We start from the raw sequence: 19,054 nt of genomic DNA, 5'->3' as shown, positions 1-19,054 counted from the left end.
TTTACTGGTTCTAAAAAAAACATTACATACCTTTCAAAAAGAACCACAGATCTAACAGTCAATTTCTTTGATACTATTAATTGTAATATTAATTTCTAAAAACAACATTGTTTCTAACTTGGTAAACATCAATAATGTATCACATTAAATATTTTAAATAGGAATGACTTTATAATTCTTATTGTGCTAAGAAAATAGCATGTTTCTGGTTGAGTAATTATAAAGACTAGATGGATAATGGAAAAAAGTTGTCCAAAAAAATATTGAAATCCTAGAATAATTAAACAAAATAATTCAAATTTACATTTAAAAGTCTTAGGGTTTTGTAGAACACATATAAATACAGGCCCTTAATAAATGCAATGGATCAACGGTACAGTGGATTTATTAACATTAATTTATCTGAAAAACAAACAAAAAATATTACAAATGTTTAATTTTAACTAGGCGGCAAAATTTTACCAAAGTTGAATAGCCAATGCTGCGGCCGAAATGTTGTCACCTCCACCAGCAGTCTGTTCAACATTTGTGCACACGACTCCAGCTGCGACACATACAAGAACGTTTCCCTCCTTCCAACAAGGCACTGGATGCGAAGGCTCCAATTCGATTCTGCCCGAGTCGCTTTTCAAGACAGAACGGGAAAAGCTCTCATCCATCAACACTGCAGCTTTATTTGCATCCACCTTGAACATACAAAAATGTAGATAAAGTAATGTGCTAAAATTGTAGAACAAACCTCAGACGATGCACAAGTGTGCCTGAATGCTGTAAGGGACGCTTTAGCAGCGGCGATTTCAGTATGTTTCCAATTTGAATTGATCTCCGTCATTATTGCTTGATAAGCGAGAGTATGAATATGTATTCTGGACAAGATCTTGCTATTAGGTACTATTGTGTTTGTCTTTCTTATTTTTCTGAAATTATATTTGGGGAATTATTGGAAAAAAAAATAGAAAGAATTAATGAACTCACTTAAAAATATATCTCATTTGGTCCAAAACAATGCCAACTCGCGGTGTAGAATCTGTCACCAAACTTATATTTCCATATTGATATATACTGTATAAGTTGGCCAATTCCTGTTCATTCATGCCAAGAGAATCAGAGAAAGGTATTACGTAGTTCTTCATGTCCATCAGTAAAGCTAATTCGGTAAAAGACGCCATTTCAAAGTGCACTTTAGTCGATTTCGGAAGGGATTGTATTTGGTCGTGTATTCTTTTAATTTTCTCCGTCCTAAAACCTGATGCCATCATTGACGATCAGCACGATCAAATGTGTTCATGAAATTAAGACAAAAGTACCTTCAGGATATACAAAATTGTCCATAAGTTGCAGCCCGCTTACGACGAAAAGATCTGGTTTCCACGATTTTATAGGGTCGTCCAAATATTCAAGAGTTTTCAATGCAGGATTGTGGACATCATTGTGAAGAATATACCTAGACAAAATACAAATTTAAATTAATTTCAAATTTCATTTATCAAAATTCAAAAATGACAAGTAAAAAACAATATTCTAAGAAAAATTTTATGGTACAATATTTACTTTAAGTGCTCATTCATAACAAATCGGCCCACTCTTTGTCAGAAGGAAAATGCCTTTAAATTATAAAATAAAAGCTAGTTACAACATGGCAATGGACTTACAAGACAGGATAATCTGATTGCTGACTTCAGTAGCTGCAGATAAAAAGGATTGAGACTAACAACAGGCAAACATTTAGTATATACCGTATATACTCTATTTGATACATATAAGTTTTTTATGGTCTCATTTTGAAACTTGTGGTTAAACATGGTGCCATAAAATTCCAAGTTTTGACAAAAAAATAATGGATACAAGTAAAATTAAATTTTTCCAAAAATTTAAATTTAAATTGAAAAGTTAACAGACTACAGGCTAAATAACTTTGTATTACAAATAATTGTTTTCTGTGAATCTAATATTTTGTCGTTTAAATCAACAATTAATTGGTTAATAAACATGCAAGCATTTACAAAAATTATCTTTAAATTGTCCTGTGATGTTGCAATATCAGTCTAGTTACACTAAACGAAGATAAGATAAAAAAGTAAAACAAAAATATAAATGTAACAATACAGCAATTACCGGTTGGCCCTTGGAGCTTTGTAAGGTCCCCAATTTTCTCCAGATTTATATTCCAATATTAAATGAATATCATCACGTTTCACGGCTTCTCCGACAACTATGAAACACACAGGTTACATCTCACACTAGTCATGCAACATTAAATTGCATTAAAAAAAATTAATCAACAAAAAAATCTCTAAAAATAAATATTAATTGTTGTTTTTAAACTATCCATCTAATTTCATTTATGGAAATATGCTGATATACTGCCACAAACATATAAAATTTTATTATTTCAATATTAATATATGTACGTATTATTTTAGTAATAAAGGTTTAAGAAGCTTTTTTAAATAAATAATTGAGCAAATAAAACAATGAGCAATGTTTTTGTTGTTTTAAAGACTTTTGAAAAATGACAACATAATCCATGAAATATTAATTAAAATGAAATTGTATGGTTGATAAGACTTTTTTTCTAAAATTACTACAAGCTCATCACAGTTATCTTTGGTTAGATAATTATATCTTGTTTCTGAATTTTTAGCCAACTTCATCAAATTTTTAACGACTTTATTGCTGATAAAATTGTTCAAATAAAATGTAGATTTAAAAAAACTGATTTTTTAAAATCATATTTATGTACAGGTAATTTGCTTATATTATGTATGAGCTAATTATTGTGAAATAGCAAAAAAATCAAACATTTATGAATGCCCATGAGAAATTAATATGATCTTAATTGTTAATTTAAACAAAAAGAAGAAATAATTAAATATTTATAATAAAAGAATTAATTAATCAAATGTAACAATGGGTAAGGTTTATTCATACAAGTTATATTAACATGACAATAATTTGCAGTTATAAAATAATTAAATCATTTCAACACAAAGAAATTTAAAAAAAAAGAATTATCATTAATTGTTCGTTTTTATCTTTTATAATTTTTTTTTGTTTACCTTTAATTCCTTTTGGTATGTTATTTCTGTGTTTTTCTGAAATAGTCGAGGCTAGTATGACCTGGCAGCCCTCTCTGAAAAGGCGCATCGCCATGACAGGCGCATTGCCGCCGATTGTGTAGTAGGACGTTGGCAATTTTTCCGCTCTTTCAATCAAGCTGTCAAAAAGTGTAGAATTGACTGTGTACCTCCTGAAACAAGAACACATTATGTTAAAAACAGTTTTATAATTAATTCATTAAATAGTAAATAAATCTAATCTAACGTAATATTTTTGTTACTTTAAAGCATCCAAGTATCATGAGCAGTTTGAAATTAAATAGTGGGGACACAACTATAGTTTTAAATAAAGCAAGTTTTTCCATTGTACAAAAAATAAATAAATAAAAATTATGTCTCAAACTACAGATTAATCTCCCTAATTAACACAATTGGAACTTTTATTCAGCTTTGCTTTTAAACAGGATCAACGAATGGATAAATAACAACATAGTTACAAAATCACAATCAGAATCAAATCAAAATTTCTCAGCCACGGACAATATATTTAGTGTAGTGAATCTAGTGAAACTAAATTTTAATTTAAAGAGGAAAAAATTATTAGTATTTTTGGCAATTTCATATTGGCATTCAACAAAGTTCATTCCAGTTAAAATCGTGAAGTTGATTTATAAATGAGATTACTTTTCCCTGTGATCTTTATTTAATTATTATTATATATACAGGGTGAATTGCTACTCGTGCTACAAACTTCTCCAGTAGATTCTTCACCCTAAAATGAACAAAAAAGTTCATATTGTCCATGGTCCGATTCTCAACCATTTCAGAGTAATTTCGCTTTTTATCGATTTTGAAAGATATCACGTCCTGGCGTCGGAAAATCGTGATATCTTTTAATCTAAACATTTCTCTTAAAATCTATAAGCACCGTTGAAATCCCCGTTAATTTTTAGAGAGAATCAAAATCATAATTCCATTGAAATTTTTTAATTTAATTTAATGCCCATTTAGTATGTAATGCTTAAGAAGTTTACAAACAGCTAGAAGGTCAAGGAAGAAAGACCCAAACGTTTTGCCACCTTCATCTTCTTATTGAAAAATTAACGGGGATTTCAACGGTGCTTATAGATTTTAAGAGAAATGTTTAGATTAAAAGATATCACGATTTTCCGACGCCAGGACGTGATATCTTTCAAAATCGATAAAAAGCGAAATTACTCTGAAATGGTTGAGAATCGGACCATGGTCAATATGAACTTTTTTGTTCATTTTAGGGTCAAGAATCTACTGGTGAAGTTTGTAGCACGAGTAGCAAGTCACCCTGTATATAACTTGAAGAACCTACGTAATTGGTTGAACATGGTAATTTCTTCTAACAGTAATAAAATAATATAAAATAAAATAATTTACCTGTCTTTCTAAAATGTGAATTTTTGAAAATCTGACGTGAAACTTTTTCAGTTGGTCATTACTTTTACCTGAACAGTGCCACAAGAAAAATAAGGTTTAACTTTTATTAATGCCAGAATATATTGGCAATTTTTTGTATGTATATTAATCCATATTTGTATTCAGTAGTCATAATTATTTTATACTTTTAATATAAGGTCATCGTTGAGATGAAAAGGCAAGTGTCAAGAACGGGATTCGACTCCTCTACTCGGCTGCTCTAACTTCTTGAGCTATCGTGACTTCAATCCACTCGGGTACCAAATCCTCACCTCAACTTACAACCTCTCGAATTTTCCCTCTTTTTGCCATTTTTCAAGTGTCGTGTAATCAGGTTCATTCTGAATTGATTTCCACAAAAAAACTTTCTTAGTTTTTTTTATTTTCTTTAGTTGATTTTATTTGATTTAATTTTTTATTATGACCAGGTCACCAGCCATGCTTTTTAAGTAATAGAGTTAAAGCTGTTACATTATTAGTGCAATGCAGTCACTAGGCGTCTAGGTGATTTGACTGGGCTTTTCAACGTTTCAGGGAACAGGTCAGATGTCTGTACAGAATATCGAGTGAGAAGAAAGATGACAGGCACTTCTGGCACCCAGCTTGGCGCAATCATACGTAGAAATGTTCTAACATTCTTATGAGGCTCCATGTGTGCAACTGTAGGGCTTGAAACTATGCTCGTGGACCTCTCTTTATCACAGCCCACAATACACAAAAATAGGAATACGCCGCTTCTCTCCAACTACCAGCTATATGGGCAATTTTTTGTATGTATATTAATCCATATATGTATTCAGTAGTCATAATTATTTTATACTTTTAATGTAAGGTCATGGTTAAGATGAAAAAGTTAAGTGTCTCGAGCGGGATTCAAACCAATGACCTGCTCAATACGCCACTGCACGAACCACTTAAGCATCGTGACTTCGATCCACTCAAACACCAACCTTTCGAATTTTCCCTCTTTCGAGCCAAAGGTCGTGGGTTCGAATCCACTCGAGACACTTGTTTTTTATCTCATCCCTGACCTTAGATTAAAAGTAGAATTAATCAAAAGTTTTTATGTAAATTTTATGTGCATTTTGAGTAGGGAAAAGTTTTTAAAAAAATATGTCAGCTCACTCAGTGGCAGCTCCGTGCTGGAAGTAGTAGGCGTATGACCTCTCCAGCTCGTCGATGGTGTTGATCCCGTCGAAGTGCCTCGGTTCTCCGATGTCCGGGCGGTAGGTGAAGAGCTCTCCACCTCTTACGTACAGGTCGACACAGCCCCCGTAGCCGACGAGAACTTTTGGAGACAGTTTGATATGCCTGTCCTCCACATGGATGAGGCCGTTGATCACGTTGACAAGCCGGTCGCGGAGTTCCTGTTCCGGGTCCCGTAGGTAAATGGACAACAGAACGCACGCGACGGAAAACGCCGTCCCAACGCTTATTATGTCTGTTAGGCCCATTTATTTTATTCACCCTGTGTCTCTGTTCAGAAGACCGGCACCAACCAGCCCAGACGTGGACGGTAGATCCTCCAAAGGAGAAATGTCAATGTCAAAACCACGACGATGTAACCTTAGAACCGATAACCTGCCGGGTGGCCAACCTTGTCTCTCGTTTTTACCCCCTTCCATTAAACCATCATCACTTATAATAAACAGTAGTTATACAACGGCACAATAATATAATTTTTATTGTTGCTAATAAATTAATACAAAAATTAAATTAGTATTAAAAAAATAGTAATCAAAAAAATTCCGCATGACAAAAATATACAAAAAATATTGTTCCCGCTTTTCTGTATGAACTGCAAATTGTTTAAAAAAAATAATAATTTAAAAACCTATGATATTTTACATTTTAATAGATAAATACAATTTTTTTAAATTTATTTATTTAAACTGGCCTTATTAGACAAATAATTAATTTTACAATGATATATACTATATATTTATTTAGAAATCGTGAGATGGTGCACCAGACTGCAACTCACGATTTCTAAATAAATATCGATTAACGGTCACTAATCACCACACATACTGTATATTATTATATACACAATAATTTAATTAATATTAATTAATTAATATTTATTTTACATGCAAAGCGTACAAATATAATTAGGAGAGCTAATATAGATATTGATTACAAAACATAAATAGTTAATTAAAGAAACAACCGGGGAAAAAAAACTGATGCTTTCCCACTTTTCTGTATGAACTGAAAATTGTTTAAAAAAAGCCTGCGATATTTTACATTTAAATGAATAATATAATATTTTTTTAATGTATTTATTAAATCTGGCTTTATTAGACCATCCTTTAATTTTACAATAATTTATTACAATAAATAAATGTTTACATTCTTATTTACTTCTTGATTTTATAGGCAAAGCTTATTAAAATTATACAACAGTTATAAATATAATCAGGAGAGCTCATACAGAGATTCATTAAAAAACATAAATAGTTAATTAAAGAAAATACTGAAAAACCGAAACAATAAAAAAAAAAACTTATATTTTCCCGCTTTTCTGTATGAACTGCAAATTGTTTAAGAAAATAATAATTTTTAAAAAACCTGTGATATATTACATTTTAATAAAATTGTTTAAATAATTACAATAATTTTCTAAAAATTTATTTATTAAATCTGACATTATTAGACCAACCTTTAATTTGACAATGATATATTTCATTAAATAAATGTTTACATTCTTATTTATTTATTTTACAGGCAAGGCTTATTCAAATTATACATTAGTTACAACTTACAAATATAATCATGGGAGCTAATACAGATTCATTTAAAAAAAAATATAAATAGTTAATTAAAGTAAAAACTCAAAAACTAGACCAATTAAAACAAAACCTGTCATATTATCCCTCTTTTCTATATGAACTCCAATTTGTTAAAAAATAATAATAATTTTAAAAACCTGTGATATCTTACATTTTAATAAATAATTACTATATTTTTTTTATTTATTTATAAAATCTGGCCTTATTAGACCAACCTTTAATTTTACAATAATATAGTACAATAAATAAATGTTTACATTCTTATTTATTTATTTTACAGGCGAAGCTTATTAAAATTTTACAACAGTTACAAATATAATCAGGAGAGCTAATACAGAGATTCATTACAGAATATAAATAGTTAATTAAAGAAACAACTGAATTAGAATTACAATATTGGTTTCACCGGAACTATCTTGAATTGGTTATCCAGCTTTCTCTCTGACAGAAAACAAATAGTCAAAATAAAATCATTTAAATAATGTCCCTTTGCGGCTTCCTCGGGAGTCCCGCAAGGGTCTCATCTTGGACCAGTTTTGTTTCTCTTATTTATTAATGATATCCATCTTGCTCTTCCTTCTGCTCAATTTTTATTATTTGCTGATGATCTNTTCATTTTTGTTGTTCAGTTTTTACTCTTTAATTGTATTTTTATATTTATCATTTATATTTACCATTTATATTATTACCATGGATATACGTCCTTATTCTTTTTATATATATTATTTGTATTTTTACATATATTATTTATATTTTTTGTTATTGTAAAATGTCTTTTTTATAGTGGATTTCGATCCGTAAATAAATATAATAACAAATAATTGGAAGTATGAATTATTAAATAAAAATAGCTGCAAATATATACAATTAACATAATTTATAGAATACAAACAAAACTTAAATTAAAAAGATAATTATTAATAATAGCATAACATAGAAATATATAATTGTAAATATTAAACAAACTATGTGTGTGCAGAAAGACAATGAGGCACACATAAAATGGATATGAAAATAGAACATAAACTGATTTAAACATTTATTTCCCCCTCAACTTTTGTTTCCTATGTTGGTGGTGTGGTGTGGTGTGGCTGACTTCTGGCGACATCTATACGGGACCTTGGGTGCTGGTCAGTCTTGGGCTGGATTGAGGGGTGCCTCCCTGGATTCTGAGATCCAGTGAGCTTGGCCCTTGGAAGAGGTGTTGATGGTGACAAGACACCGACTCCTCCTTGATAAAGCCCTGTGCACGATATTAAGATTAAAAGCATTAATTGCAAGAAATCCATGGGATTCCATTCTTCCCAAGCCTGGGGCTGCCAATGGACCAAGGTTTGTGGAGGCTTTGCTCTGATGGGGCCGGGCTGCACCGTTGACTTGTATAGATTCAAGGCTTAATGACCAATAAGGTCGCAGTTTTTATTAATTAAAAAAATATATAAAAAATTATATCTTGAGTGCAGAAATTAATTAATTTAAAAAAATGCTAATATTATCTTGGTATGACAGGTGTGGATAAGCATTAGATGTGTACATTAACCAATTGATGGGACTTTCTTTTGTGCAATTAGTTTTATGGGCAGAAATGAAGAATATTTTTTGTTTCTGGGATGAGAGGTGGAGATCATTAAAGTTTAATTTGGAATAAAAAATAAGGAGGCTCAATCTGATTATTCACAAGTTTATAAAAAAATATGAGGTCAAGGTAAATTCTTTCTTTTCCAAATTTAAGATACATTATAAAGCCATTGATACAATAAGATTTACACTTCACTATTCATCAAATTGTTAACAGCAATAGTTCATATGGTTTTGTTTTTTTCAACCTTCTATCTTGTGAAGGAGTGTGGTTGCTTCCACATTCTCGTGCTGGCTGAGGTGAGCCTGGTGGTTGGCAGCAAATTTCCACCATGTTCCCCTATGTAGGAATAGGGATATGGATGAAAGATGGCCCCAATGCCTTCCTCACCTCGAAATGAGTAAGACTGTTGTGTTCTTCTGGTTTTTACAAGTCACTGGCCAGCTTCAGGTTGTTAATCAAACTCCACATCCTTGGCAGCGTCTATTGTAGAATCTTGCTCATGGCTTTCCCTCTCCTATTTATAAAAATCTGCATTGCATAGACCTTCACAAAAGCATAAAATATTTCTGTGGTCTCCTCTTCCTGGCAGTAACTGCACAGAGTTTCTTCTGTCTGTACTTCTATCCCTGTCAGGAGTACAACAAGAATCCTGGTTCAGTTGTGGTTGGCTTTCAGTAATTCCTTTGTAAGCTGGTCCTTCTATGAATATTTTTACGGGCCTCATGCCTGGGGTATTATTCGACCAAACTTTGCATTCATTAAGGATCTATTTTAGGATTTAACCCTTTTTGTGGCATGATGATAGGCCATTTTTTTTTCTTGGATACCAAGGACTGGAGGAGTTCCCTCCTGAGCACTGCAGCTGAGCTGTACAGCTTATTGTACTTTATCCATGGCTCCATATTTTGGGGGAGAGCTCGCAACACAAATGTGAACTTGAGCCCCCATTGTACCGGTGTTCTTCCATCAAAGAAACTCATTTTTGAAGGGGGTTGGGACCAAATTCAGGGTCGCTGAGATCTGATCCCACCCCTTCCATTGATGAGTGCCGTGCCAATTTCTTTCAATTGCAGCCACTGGTCCCCTTAGGCGTCAGAAAAAGTCCAGAGGCGACGGTGGGGATCGAACCCACGACCGCAGGATCTACTAGCCGAGAGTCTAACGCCTTAACCACTCAGCTACCGCAGCCCCCATGCTAAGCCATAGTAAGGTTCGAGACCTAAATCCCCCCCCCCCAGCCAACTACCTTTTCATTGCCTCTATTGCCCGAATGCCCAGGGTCCAATTCCAGGCTCAGGTCATTGGTGTTACTGACTTCTACCAGGGCTTTCATTCATTACATACACTTATTGTCTTTACTTCACATGAGCCTATGGCCTTTAGTGCTGCGTGAATGACTTACTGCTGTCTCCAGTCCAGGAACGTATTTTTATTTCCTTCGTGCAGTGTTCAATCACTATGATTTCAGACTGGAAAACTGTATCAAATTTACCTAAGTTTAGATACAGTTCAGTCCTCCCGAAGACTCCAGCCCCTGTGCCCTTGTCAGTTTTGGAGCTGTCAGTGTACCAGAAGTAATTTTTCTTTAGCAGTGTTTCTTTGGCGCTTCCTATGTAATGTCCTTATTCTCCTTACGTACCAAGGTGCATTGAGTACATTACATAAGATTTTATTTTGAAGTTTGTATAATTTTGATATTACTGTGTTTGGTAAATGCCATAGTTGAATACCACAGGTTTTAGGCCTTGTTTGTATGATAATTTATTTGATAGTAAGTTTAGAGCTGTTTCCTATCAATCACAGTTGTATATGCCTTAAACTTATTTCTTTCAATTAATTAAGGTTTTTAGTTGAGATAAAAAGTCAATGGCACGAGCGGGATTCGAACCCACGATCTTTGGCTTGATACACCGCTGCTCTACCACTTGAGCTATCGTGACCTCGATCCACTCGGACACCAACTTCCCATCTCAATCGCACCTTTTGAATTTTCCCTCCTTTTTGCCATTTTTCAAATGTCGTGTAATCGGATTGGATTCTCGACGTATCAAGCCGAAGATCGTGGGTTCGAATCCCGCTCGTGCCATTGACTTTTTTATCTCAACTAAAACCCTTAATTAATTGTAATATATTAATTGGTCAAGCGGACCACAAAATTAGTGAACTTATTTCTTTCCTTTTTTGTCTTCAAGTGCTCTCTCCATCTCGGTATCTAAGCTCAGTCCCAGACATTTAGCTGTATTGCTGAATGGTATAATAGTTCCATCGATTATGAGAGGCGGTCCACTTTTTTGTACATAAAATTTATATGTACTACTTTATATACTCACTTTAGGCTGATTGAGCCTTTTCTAATTGTTATTTATTTTATTATTTTGTTTGTATATTTGTTTACCTTGTTCCAAGCCTTTTGAAGGATTTTGCATGAATGGTTGGTGGTTGTTCCAACTGATATCATTGAGGTTTCATTTGAAAACATTGCAATTTTTACTGCTATTTTCAGAAAATCACTGGTGTATAGGAAATAAAGAAGGGGATCTAATATGCTACCTTGTGGCACTCATGCATTTATTGTTTTTAATTCTGAATATTGATCTTCTTGGTGACCCTAAAACATCAGTTAGGTAGGTACTGATAATATCTATGTACTGCTTAGGTAGCATCCTTTTAGTTTACTGATGAGTCCTTCATACCTGACCTACAACAATAAATAAATAGCTTTATTGACACATATACTTGTACAAAAACTAAAAAAGCTGAACAATAAAAGAAAAGTTTCCCATTTCTTTGCATTTTAAGCCCACTATGTTATTAGGCTAACTTCTACATAAGTCCACAAAAACAAATCAGGCCTTGACATGAAAATGTTGGAAATATTCAGTGTTCAATGTACCAAAGTCAATTTATCCCTAGCAACAGCTGTCCCAAAAAGGCTAAACTTTTATAAAAGAATATGTTTTCAATATTTTTTTGCAGTTTTACTAAGTTATCAGCCATAACTCTCCAAAAGTTCATAAACACAAACCAAATATATTTGACTTTTAACATATCAAACTTGATATGGAAATATAGAGAATATTCAATTTATAATGTACCAAAGTCAATTTATCCCTAGAAAAGAATGCCTCAAAAAGACTGAACTTTTTCAAAATAGATGTATATATGAATTTCCAATTTTTGGTAGTTTTAATCCTACTGTGTACTTAAATCCTGAAAAAAATTCAGAAGTACAAATAAGACTTGTTTGGCTTTTAAGAGATCAAATTTAACAATGAAAATGTTGAGATATTTAATTTGCAAAGTATGTACTAAACCAATTTATTCCAACCAGTTGTTCCAAAAGGCTGATCTTCTAAAAAAAATATATATATTTTCCATTTCTTTGCAATTTTACTAAGCTGTCAGTCTGATCCATGAAAAAGACCAGGGAAACAAACCAGACATGGTTGACATTTAACGTATGAAAATATAAAGAATTTTCAATGCATAATGTAGCAAAAATCAATGTATTCCTAGCAATGATTGCCCCAAAAAGGCTGAACTTCCAAAAAAGATTTTTTTTTTCGGTTTTACTAATTTGGCAGTCAAAACTCTCAAAACGTTCTCAAAAACAAACCAGGTATGTTTGACTTTTAAGATGCCAAACATGAAAATGTTGTGATATTTATTGTTCAATGCAAAAGCCAAACCAACTCGTTTGCCTAAAAAAGCTGAACTTGCAGTTTGAGTTGTCAGTTTGATTTGACTTTTCAGTTTTGCAGCTTTTACCAGAGTTCCTGCTTACATTTTTTTTTTGGGGGGGGGGAAGGTTGTTTGATATAAACGATTAATTAATTGTAGATCAAAATTTATGTTGTCTCTTGAATCTGAGGTAGAAAATTAGCCTATTTAAACTGCGAATGCGGCAAAATCGACAATTCACCCGCGACGGCGAACGTCACACCCAGGGCCTGACCCTTAAAGAGCGGAAATCAATAGGGACGACAACCCTGCAAAATTGCACAACACGCAACACAATCGTACATGGAAGTTGGAACGATAATGGCAAAATTACGAAGAAAAAGCCCATATAGTGATGACCGTCATCATGATGATTCATCAAAAGTACCATAAGTAGGGTTGTCTGAGTCTACCGTAACCGACCTAGACCGTTCCACTCCCGTCCCAACAGACGAAACAAGAATGTTCCAGAACCCCCTGGACCTAACGATCAATAAAAGGACCATTTTCACTTTTATACACGTTTTCAATACTATTTTGCATTATTTTCTTTATATTATTATTGCTTTGTCTTTAAGACTTTATGGAGTAAACCGTTGAAGGAGGTAAGACAGTTAACCAGGGCGTTTACACAATCAGTTATATTGTTGAACAAATCAAATCCGTTAAAAAATATATTGTTAAATAAATGTTTTAATATGGGAAGTGAATAAAACAAATTTCGCCTGGTTTTAGAATACAAGATAGGACGAGCGACCACGTGGGTTCCACCAACGCAACTAATTTTTTATAATCTGCCAAATTGTTAATAAATAAAACAAAACATATGGTTAAATAATTGAAAAAACATCCATGCTTTTTGTCTGTTACATGTAAAACGATTCCAGAACATCTGATTTACTAATTTCTTTGACGGATAAAGGTAAAAAAAGTTTGAAAACGTAGTTTCGACACGACAACAAAATAGTTAATTGGAAGAGGATTTTTAAAAGCGATTAAAGTAAATATTTAAGTTTAATTATCATTTTAGAATAGACAAAGTTTAAAAAGTAGTGGATGTTTTATAGGGATTTAGAAATAAGATTTTGTGCGTCGTTTTTCTACACTGACCACGTGGGTTCAAATTTTTTTTATCTGCCTTAATTATCCAAATTTCTTTATAATGTTGATTAAATTTATTGATGTAAAGGATATATAAATAATATATTTACATATTAAAAACATAATATACATAGTATAGACAAAATTATAATTTAATAAAGGTGGGCTGTAATATAAAATATACGCATACAATTTTGTTTTGTCAATGTCTAGTTCAAACGTAAAAAAATTTAAGGATTGCAAAATAAAATATATATGTTGAGATTTTTGTTTTTCCCGTTTTTGTGCATATTATCCACAATTTTTTTTGTTTTGTTTTATGGAAACCAATTCAGAGATTAAATTTTAAATTTGCCACTGAATTGCCAGGATATTTTTTTCTGTCCTGTCGACAGGACTTATGAGATTTTCCGTCAAAAAAAGCCAAATTTTCACATTTTGGTCGATTTTCACGAATGGCGTGCCCGGCTAAATTGGGCCCGGGGCACCGGCGGGCCCGGAAAGTTCCGGAACATTCATGAACATTCGGGACCAAACCGGCCTTGGCTATATAACCGCCCCACCGTTTCGCGGCGTCAGATTCGTTTAGAAACCCGAGCTGTTAACTTGCGATTTGCGCTAAAACTTAATCTTCTTTTCAACTTGATCTACTAAACTTGAAAACGTAAGTCCTTAATGTATTATTATTATAATGCTTAATAAACCAATTTAAAAATTAATAGAATTATTTTTTTAAATGGTTAGGGAAATAAAAGAAAATCAATCCACGTGACATTTTTCTAAAACAATTTTTAGCAAATCTTTTTCCATCATTTGTTTCTAATATTTTTTTAATAATTCGAAGTGATCTGTCCATTAACAGTTTAGTTTAAAATTATTTTAACGTTATCTAAGCTTTATAATTTAATGTTTGTAAAAATTCTTAACTAATTTTTACTAAAAAAACTTGATACGTTTAGTTTAAAATTATTTTAACGCCATCTAAGCTTTATAATTTCAATATTTGTAAAAATTTATTTTTACTTTAAAATTATTTTAACGCCATCTAAGCTTTATAATAAAAATATTAAGTTAATAATTTTTTTGTTAGATGCCGGAAGACGTTGAAATGGGTGAGACCGAGACCTTCGCATTCCAGGCGGAGATCGCCCAGTTGATGTCTCTGATCATCAACACGTTTTATTCCAACAAGGAGATATTTTTAAGAGAGTTGATCTCCAATTCTTCAGATGCCTTGGACAAGATCCGCTACGAGTCTCTTACAGATCCTACCAGGCTTGAATCCGGAAAGGAGCTTTACATTAAGATTATTCCGAACAAGGATGACAGGACATTGACTGTTATTGACACGTAAGTTAGCCTTAAAATTTTAGTAAATACTTTTTGTTTAAAGTTTGTTATTAATTTTTTATTTTTGTCAATAGTGGTATTGGTATGACCAAGGCTGATCTTGTAAACAACTTGGGAACGATTGCAAAGTCAGGAACAAAAGCTTTCATGGAGGCACTTCAGGCTGGAGCTGATATTTCTATGATTGGTCAGTTTGGTGTTGGTTTCTACTCGGCTTACTTAGTTGCTGACAAGGTGACAGTCAGCTCGAAACACAATGACGATGAACAGTATTTGTGGGAATCTTCTGCTGGTGGTTCTTTCACGGTCAGGCCCGACCCTGGTGAACCCCTCGGCCGTGGTACCAAGATCGTCCTTTACATCAAGGAAGACCAAACTGAGTTTTTGGAAGAGAGAAAGATCAAGGATGTCGTCAAGAAGCATTCTCAATTCATCGGCTACCCGATCAAGCTCCTTGTCGAAAAAGAGCGCGAGAAGGAAATCAGTGATGAAGAAGTAGAAGAGGAGAAGGGCGAAGGAGATGCTGAGAAAGAGAAAGACAAGGAGGATGAAGATAAGCCAAAGATTGAAGATGTCGGAGAGGATGAAGAGGAAGACGGCAAAGAAAAGAAGAAAAAGAAGAAGACAATCAAAGAAAAGTACACTGAAGATGAAGAACTGAACAAGACCAAACCCATCTGGACCAGGAACCCCGATGATATCACTCAAGATGAATACGGTGAATTCTACAAATCTCTTACCAATGACTGGGAAGACCACCTTGCTGTTAAGCACTTCTCTGTTGAAGGCCAACTTGAATTCAGAGCTTTACTCTTTGCACCAAGAAGGGCTCCTTTTGATCTCTTTGAAAATAAGAAGAGGAAGAACAACATCAAATTATATGTGAGGAGAGTATTCATTATGGATAACTGCGAAGACCTTATTCCTGAATATTTGAACTTCATCAAAGGTGTCGTCGACAGTGAAGATCTTCCTCTCAACATTTCTCGTGAGATGTTGCAACAGAACAAGATCCTTAAAGTGATCAGGAAGAATTTGGTCAAGAAGTGTCTTGAACTTTTTGACGAATTGGCTGAGGATAAGGACAACTACAAGAAGTTCTACGATCAATTCAGCAAGAATCTTAAACTCGGAATCCATGAGGACTCTCAAAACAGGAAGAAACTCTCAGAACTGTTGAGGTACCACACATCCGCCTCTGGTGATGAAGCTTGCTCTCTCAAGGACTACGTTGCAAGGATGAAGGAAAATCAAAAGCACATTTACTTCATCACTGGTGAGAGCAAAGACCAAGTCGCCAACTCTTCCTTCGTTGAGAGGGTCAAGAAGCGTGGATTTGAAGTTGTATACATGACTGAGCCAATTGATGAATATGTCGTTCAGCAGATGAAGGAATTCGATGGCAAACAGCTCTTGTCAGTTACCAAGGAAGGACTCGAACTCCCAGAGGACGAAGAGGAAAAGAAGAAACGCGAAGAAGACAAGGCTAAATTCGAAAACCTCTGCAAAGTTATGAAGGATATCCTCGACAAGAAAGTAGAAAAAGTAGTCGTGAGCAACAGGCTAGTAGATTCCCCTTGCTGTATCGTCACATCGCAGTACGGTTGGACGGCGAACATGGAAAGGATCATGAAAGCTCAGGCTTTGAGGGATACCTCGACAATGGGCTACATGACAGCCAAGAAACACCTAGAGATCAACCCCGACCACCCGATCATCAACACCCTCCGCGAGAAAGCCGAAGCCGACAAGAACGACAAAGCTGTAAAAGACTTGGCCATCCTTCTTTTCGAAACCTCCCTCCTCTCGTCTGGATTCGCTCTCGAAGAACCCCAAGTCCATGCTTCTAGGATTTACAGGATGATCAAACTCGGTCTTGGCATCGATGAAGATGATGTGCCTGTTGGAGAAGAAGAACCCGCCGCTCAAGAGATCCCTGTCCTAGAAGGTGAAGACGTCTCGCGAATGGAGGAAGTCGATTAAATTTCTTTGAGACTGATATCAATTTATTCCAAAGCACTTTTTTCCTAATTAATCATTTCCTAAGGAAATTTATATATTAATTAAAATGTGATCTTTAAAAGAAAGAGAATCTTAGTGTAATAAAATCCCAAGTTCAGTTAATGTGATTTTTTTGTACAAATTAGTTATTTCTAATTTTAAGTTAATTATTTGGAAAATAATTAATGTTTGTAATTAAATATTTAAAAAAAAAGTTTTTGTTTATTTTTCCTTTTTTAATATACCACTCACAAAAAAACTGCTACGTATTTGAAAATCATTGATAGTACAACCAAATTGTCTTTATAGGCAAGTCTAATGGACTAAAGTTTAATTGGAACTATATTTTAGAAATGGTCAACACGAATATTAGTTGGCAAAGATTGGTCTTCCCATTTTGTTGTAAAATTTGTATGAGATCAATGGTCAACATTAACGGTTGCTAAACAGTAAATCATGGTATGCCAGAAAATAGTGGCAGATTAAAATTTTAACTATTTATTACTTGGGTTTTACAATGAATGCATTAAGTAGTTTCTTCCGTTATATTAATCGCAGATTTTAATTTAAGCCAAATAAAATGAGACCAGAATTCGTGTTTTACTAAAAAATTAATGGTTTGGAAGATAATCCACCAAAAATACCGAAAAGTTGTTGCGATAGATTAAAATTTTAATATTACTTGGTATTAAGTATTTTTATTGTTATATTAATCACAGCATATACTTTTTTTAATGTAAGCCAAATAAAATGAGACCAGGAATTCGTGTTTTACTAAAAAATTAAATAATGGTTTGGAAGATAATCCATCAAAAATATCGAAAAATCATCGCAATAGATTAAAATTTTAACCAGGGGGCGTCAGTGGCCGCAAGGTTTAAAAGTCTTTGATATGGCGCTCATCACTGTAAGGTAAAGGTCCCGGGTTCAAATCCAGCAGCCCTGCATTCGAACCCGACGTACTTACAAATGGGCTTTTTTTTCAAAAGCACCGGCACCCTGAGGGTTTATATGACCTCTGCTGTTGCGAACCCTCGTTAAAAAAAATTAACCATTTATTACTTGGTATTAAGTATTTTTATTGTTATATTAATATACTTATTTTAATATAAGCCAAATAAAATGAGACCAGGAATTTGTGTTTTAATAAAAAATTAAATAATGGTTTGGAAGATAATTCACAGATGTCCCTCCCTTAAGTTCGTTTAAATCATAACCTTTTTATGGCCTTTGAGCTTGCATATTAGCAAGAGTATGATTCCGTTGATTAATTCATCATATATATTTGGGGGGAAGGGTAGCATGAAAAAAGGGCTAGGGGCGATGCAACGGCGGTAATCGAAGCCACAACCGTAGGGACAAGACTTCAACTTCTATTATGTTGCTTGTTTGGCTTAATAAAATATATATCCTTTGAATTTAATAAGTATTCAGTTGAAATAGTATTTATTAATTTTCCACTGTAAGCTTTTTATGACAGACCAAAATTGGTAACAACCAAATTTCAGATTCCTCAATCCACAGAGAAATCTCAATTTATATAGCAAAAAGTGAATTGTATACTAATAATTTTAATTGAGATATAAAAGTCATTTTAATGAAGAACAACAAAAATAAAAAATCTGGTAGTTATATAAAATTTACTTAAAAAAATAGTAAAGAAAATATTGTGAAACACGACTGGGATGAGACAAAATGGGCTTATTTAGGGAAGAAAAAGAAAACAAATATACATTTGATAGCGCCTACTTTATTTACAACTTTAGTTTTTGTCTTATTAAAAAACATGACAAAAATATAAATAAAAAAAGGAACAAATTAATTTACACCTCAATATACATATATTTCAATTGGATAATCTTATTATCAAATCACACCAATATACAAATAGAATATACCAGGTAAAGATAGTAAAAAACAATTTACAATAAATATCTAATCGAAATTATAAAACTTCAAACAAAACCTGGAAGACCTGGCATTTTAAACATGTTTTTCTG

General features: G+C 33.2%; 2 protein-coding genes across 2 annotated transcripts; one reads left to right on the top strand and one right to left on the bottom strand.

Annotated features, from left to right (window-relative positions):
• Positions 1-326: 326 nt before the first annotated feature.
• On the bottom strand, positions 327-6,119 carry LOC106661214 (ADP-dependent glucokinase). Its single transcript, XM_014384476.2, has 8 exons — positions 5,634-6,119; positions 3,060-3,250; positions 2,116-2,212; positions 1,308-1,444; positions 976-1,246; positions 740-917; positions 463-686; positions 327-402 (listed from the first exon to the last, which is right to left on the bottom strand). Coding segments are annotated over exons 1-8 (1,428 nt in total). The 5' UTR covers positions 5,963-6,119; the 3' UTR covers positions 327-401.
• Positions 6,120-14,126: 8,007 nt separating this feature from the next.
• LOC106661104 (heat shock protein 83) lies at positions 14,127-17,204 on the top strand. Its single transcript, XM_014384286.2, has 3 exons — positions 14,127-14,367; positions 14,794-15,053; positions 15,128-17,204. Exons 2-3 carry the CDS (start codon positions 14,794-14,796, stop codon positions 17,034-17,036), a joined length of 2,169 nt encoding a protein of 722 aa, XP_014239772.1. The 5' UTR covers positions 14,127-14,367; the 3' UTR covers positions 17,037-17,204.
• Positions 17,205-19,054: the final 1,850 nt, after the last annotated feature.

This window comes from Cimex lectularius, unplaced genomic scaffold (assembly GCF_000648675.2).
Source record: "Cimex lectularius strain Harlan isolate CLEC.00 unplaced genomic scaffold, Clec_2.1 scaffold47, whole genome shotgun sequence".
In the NCBI taxonomy this organism is placed as follows: Eukaryota; Metazoa; Arthropoda; class Insecta; order Hemiptera; family Cimicidae; genus Cimex; species Cimex lectularius.
The sequence above is the reverse complement of the archived record's forward strand: the minus strand, read 5'-3'. Positions and strand labels throughout refer to the sequence as shown.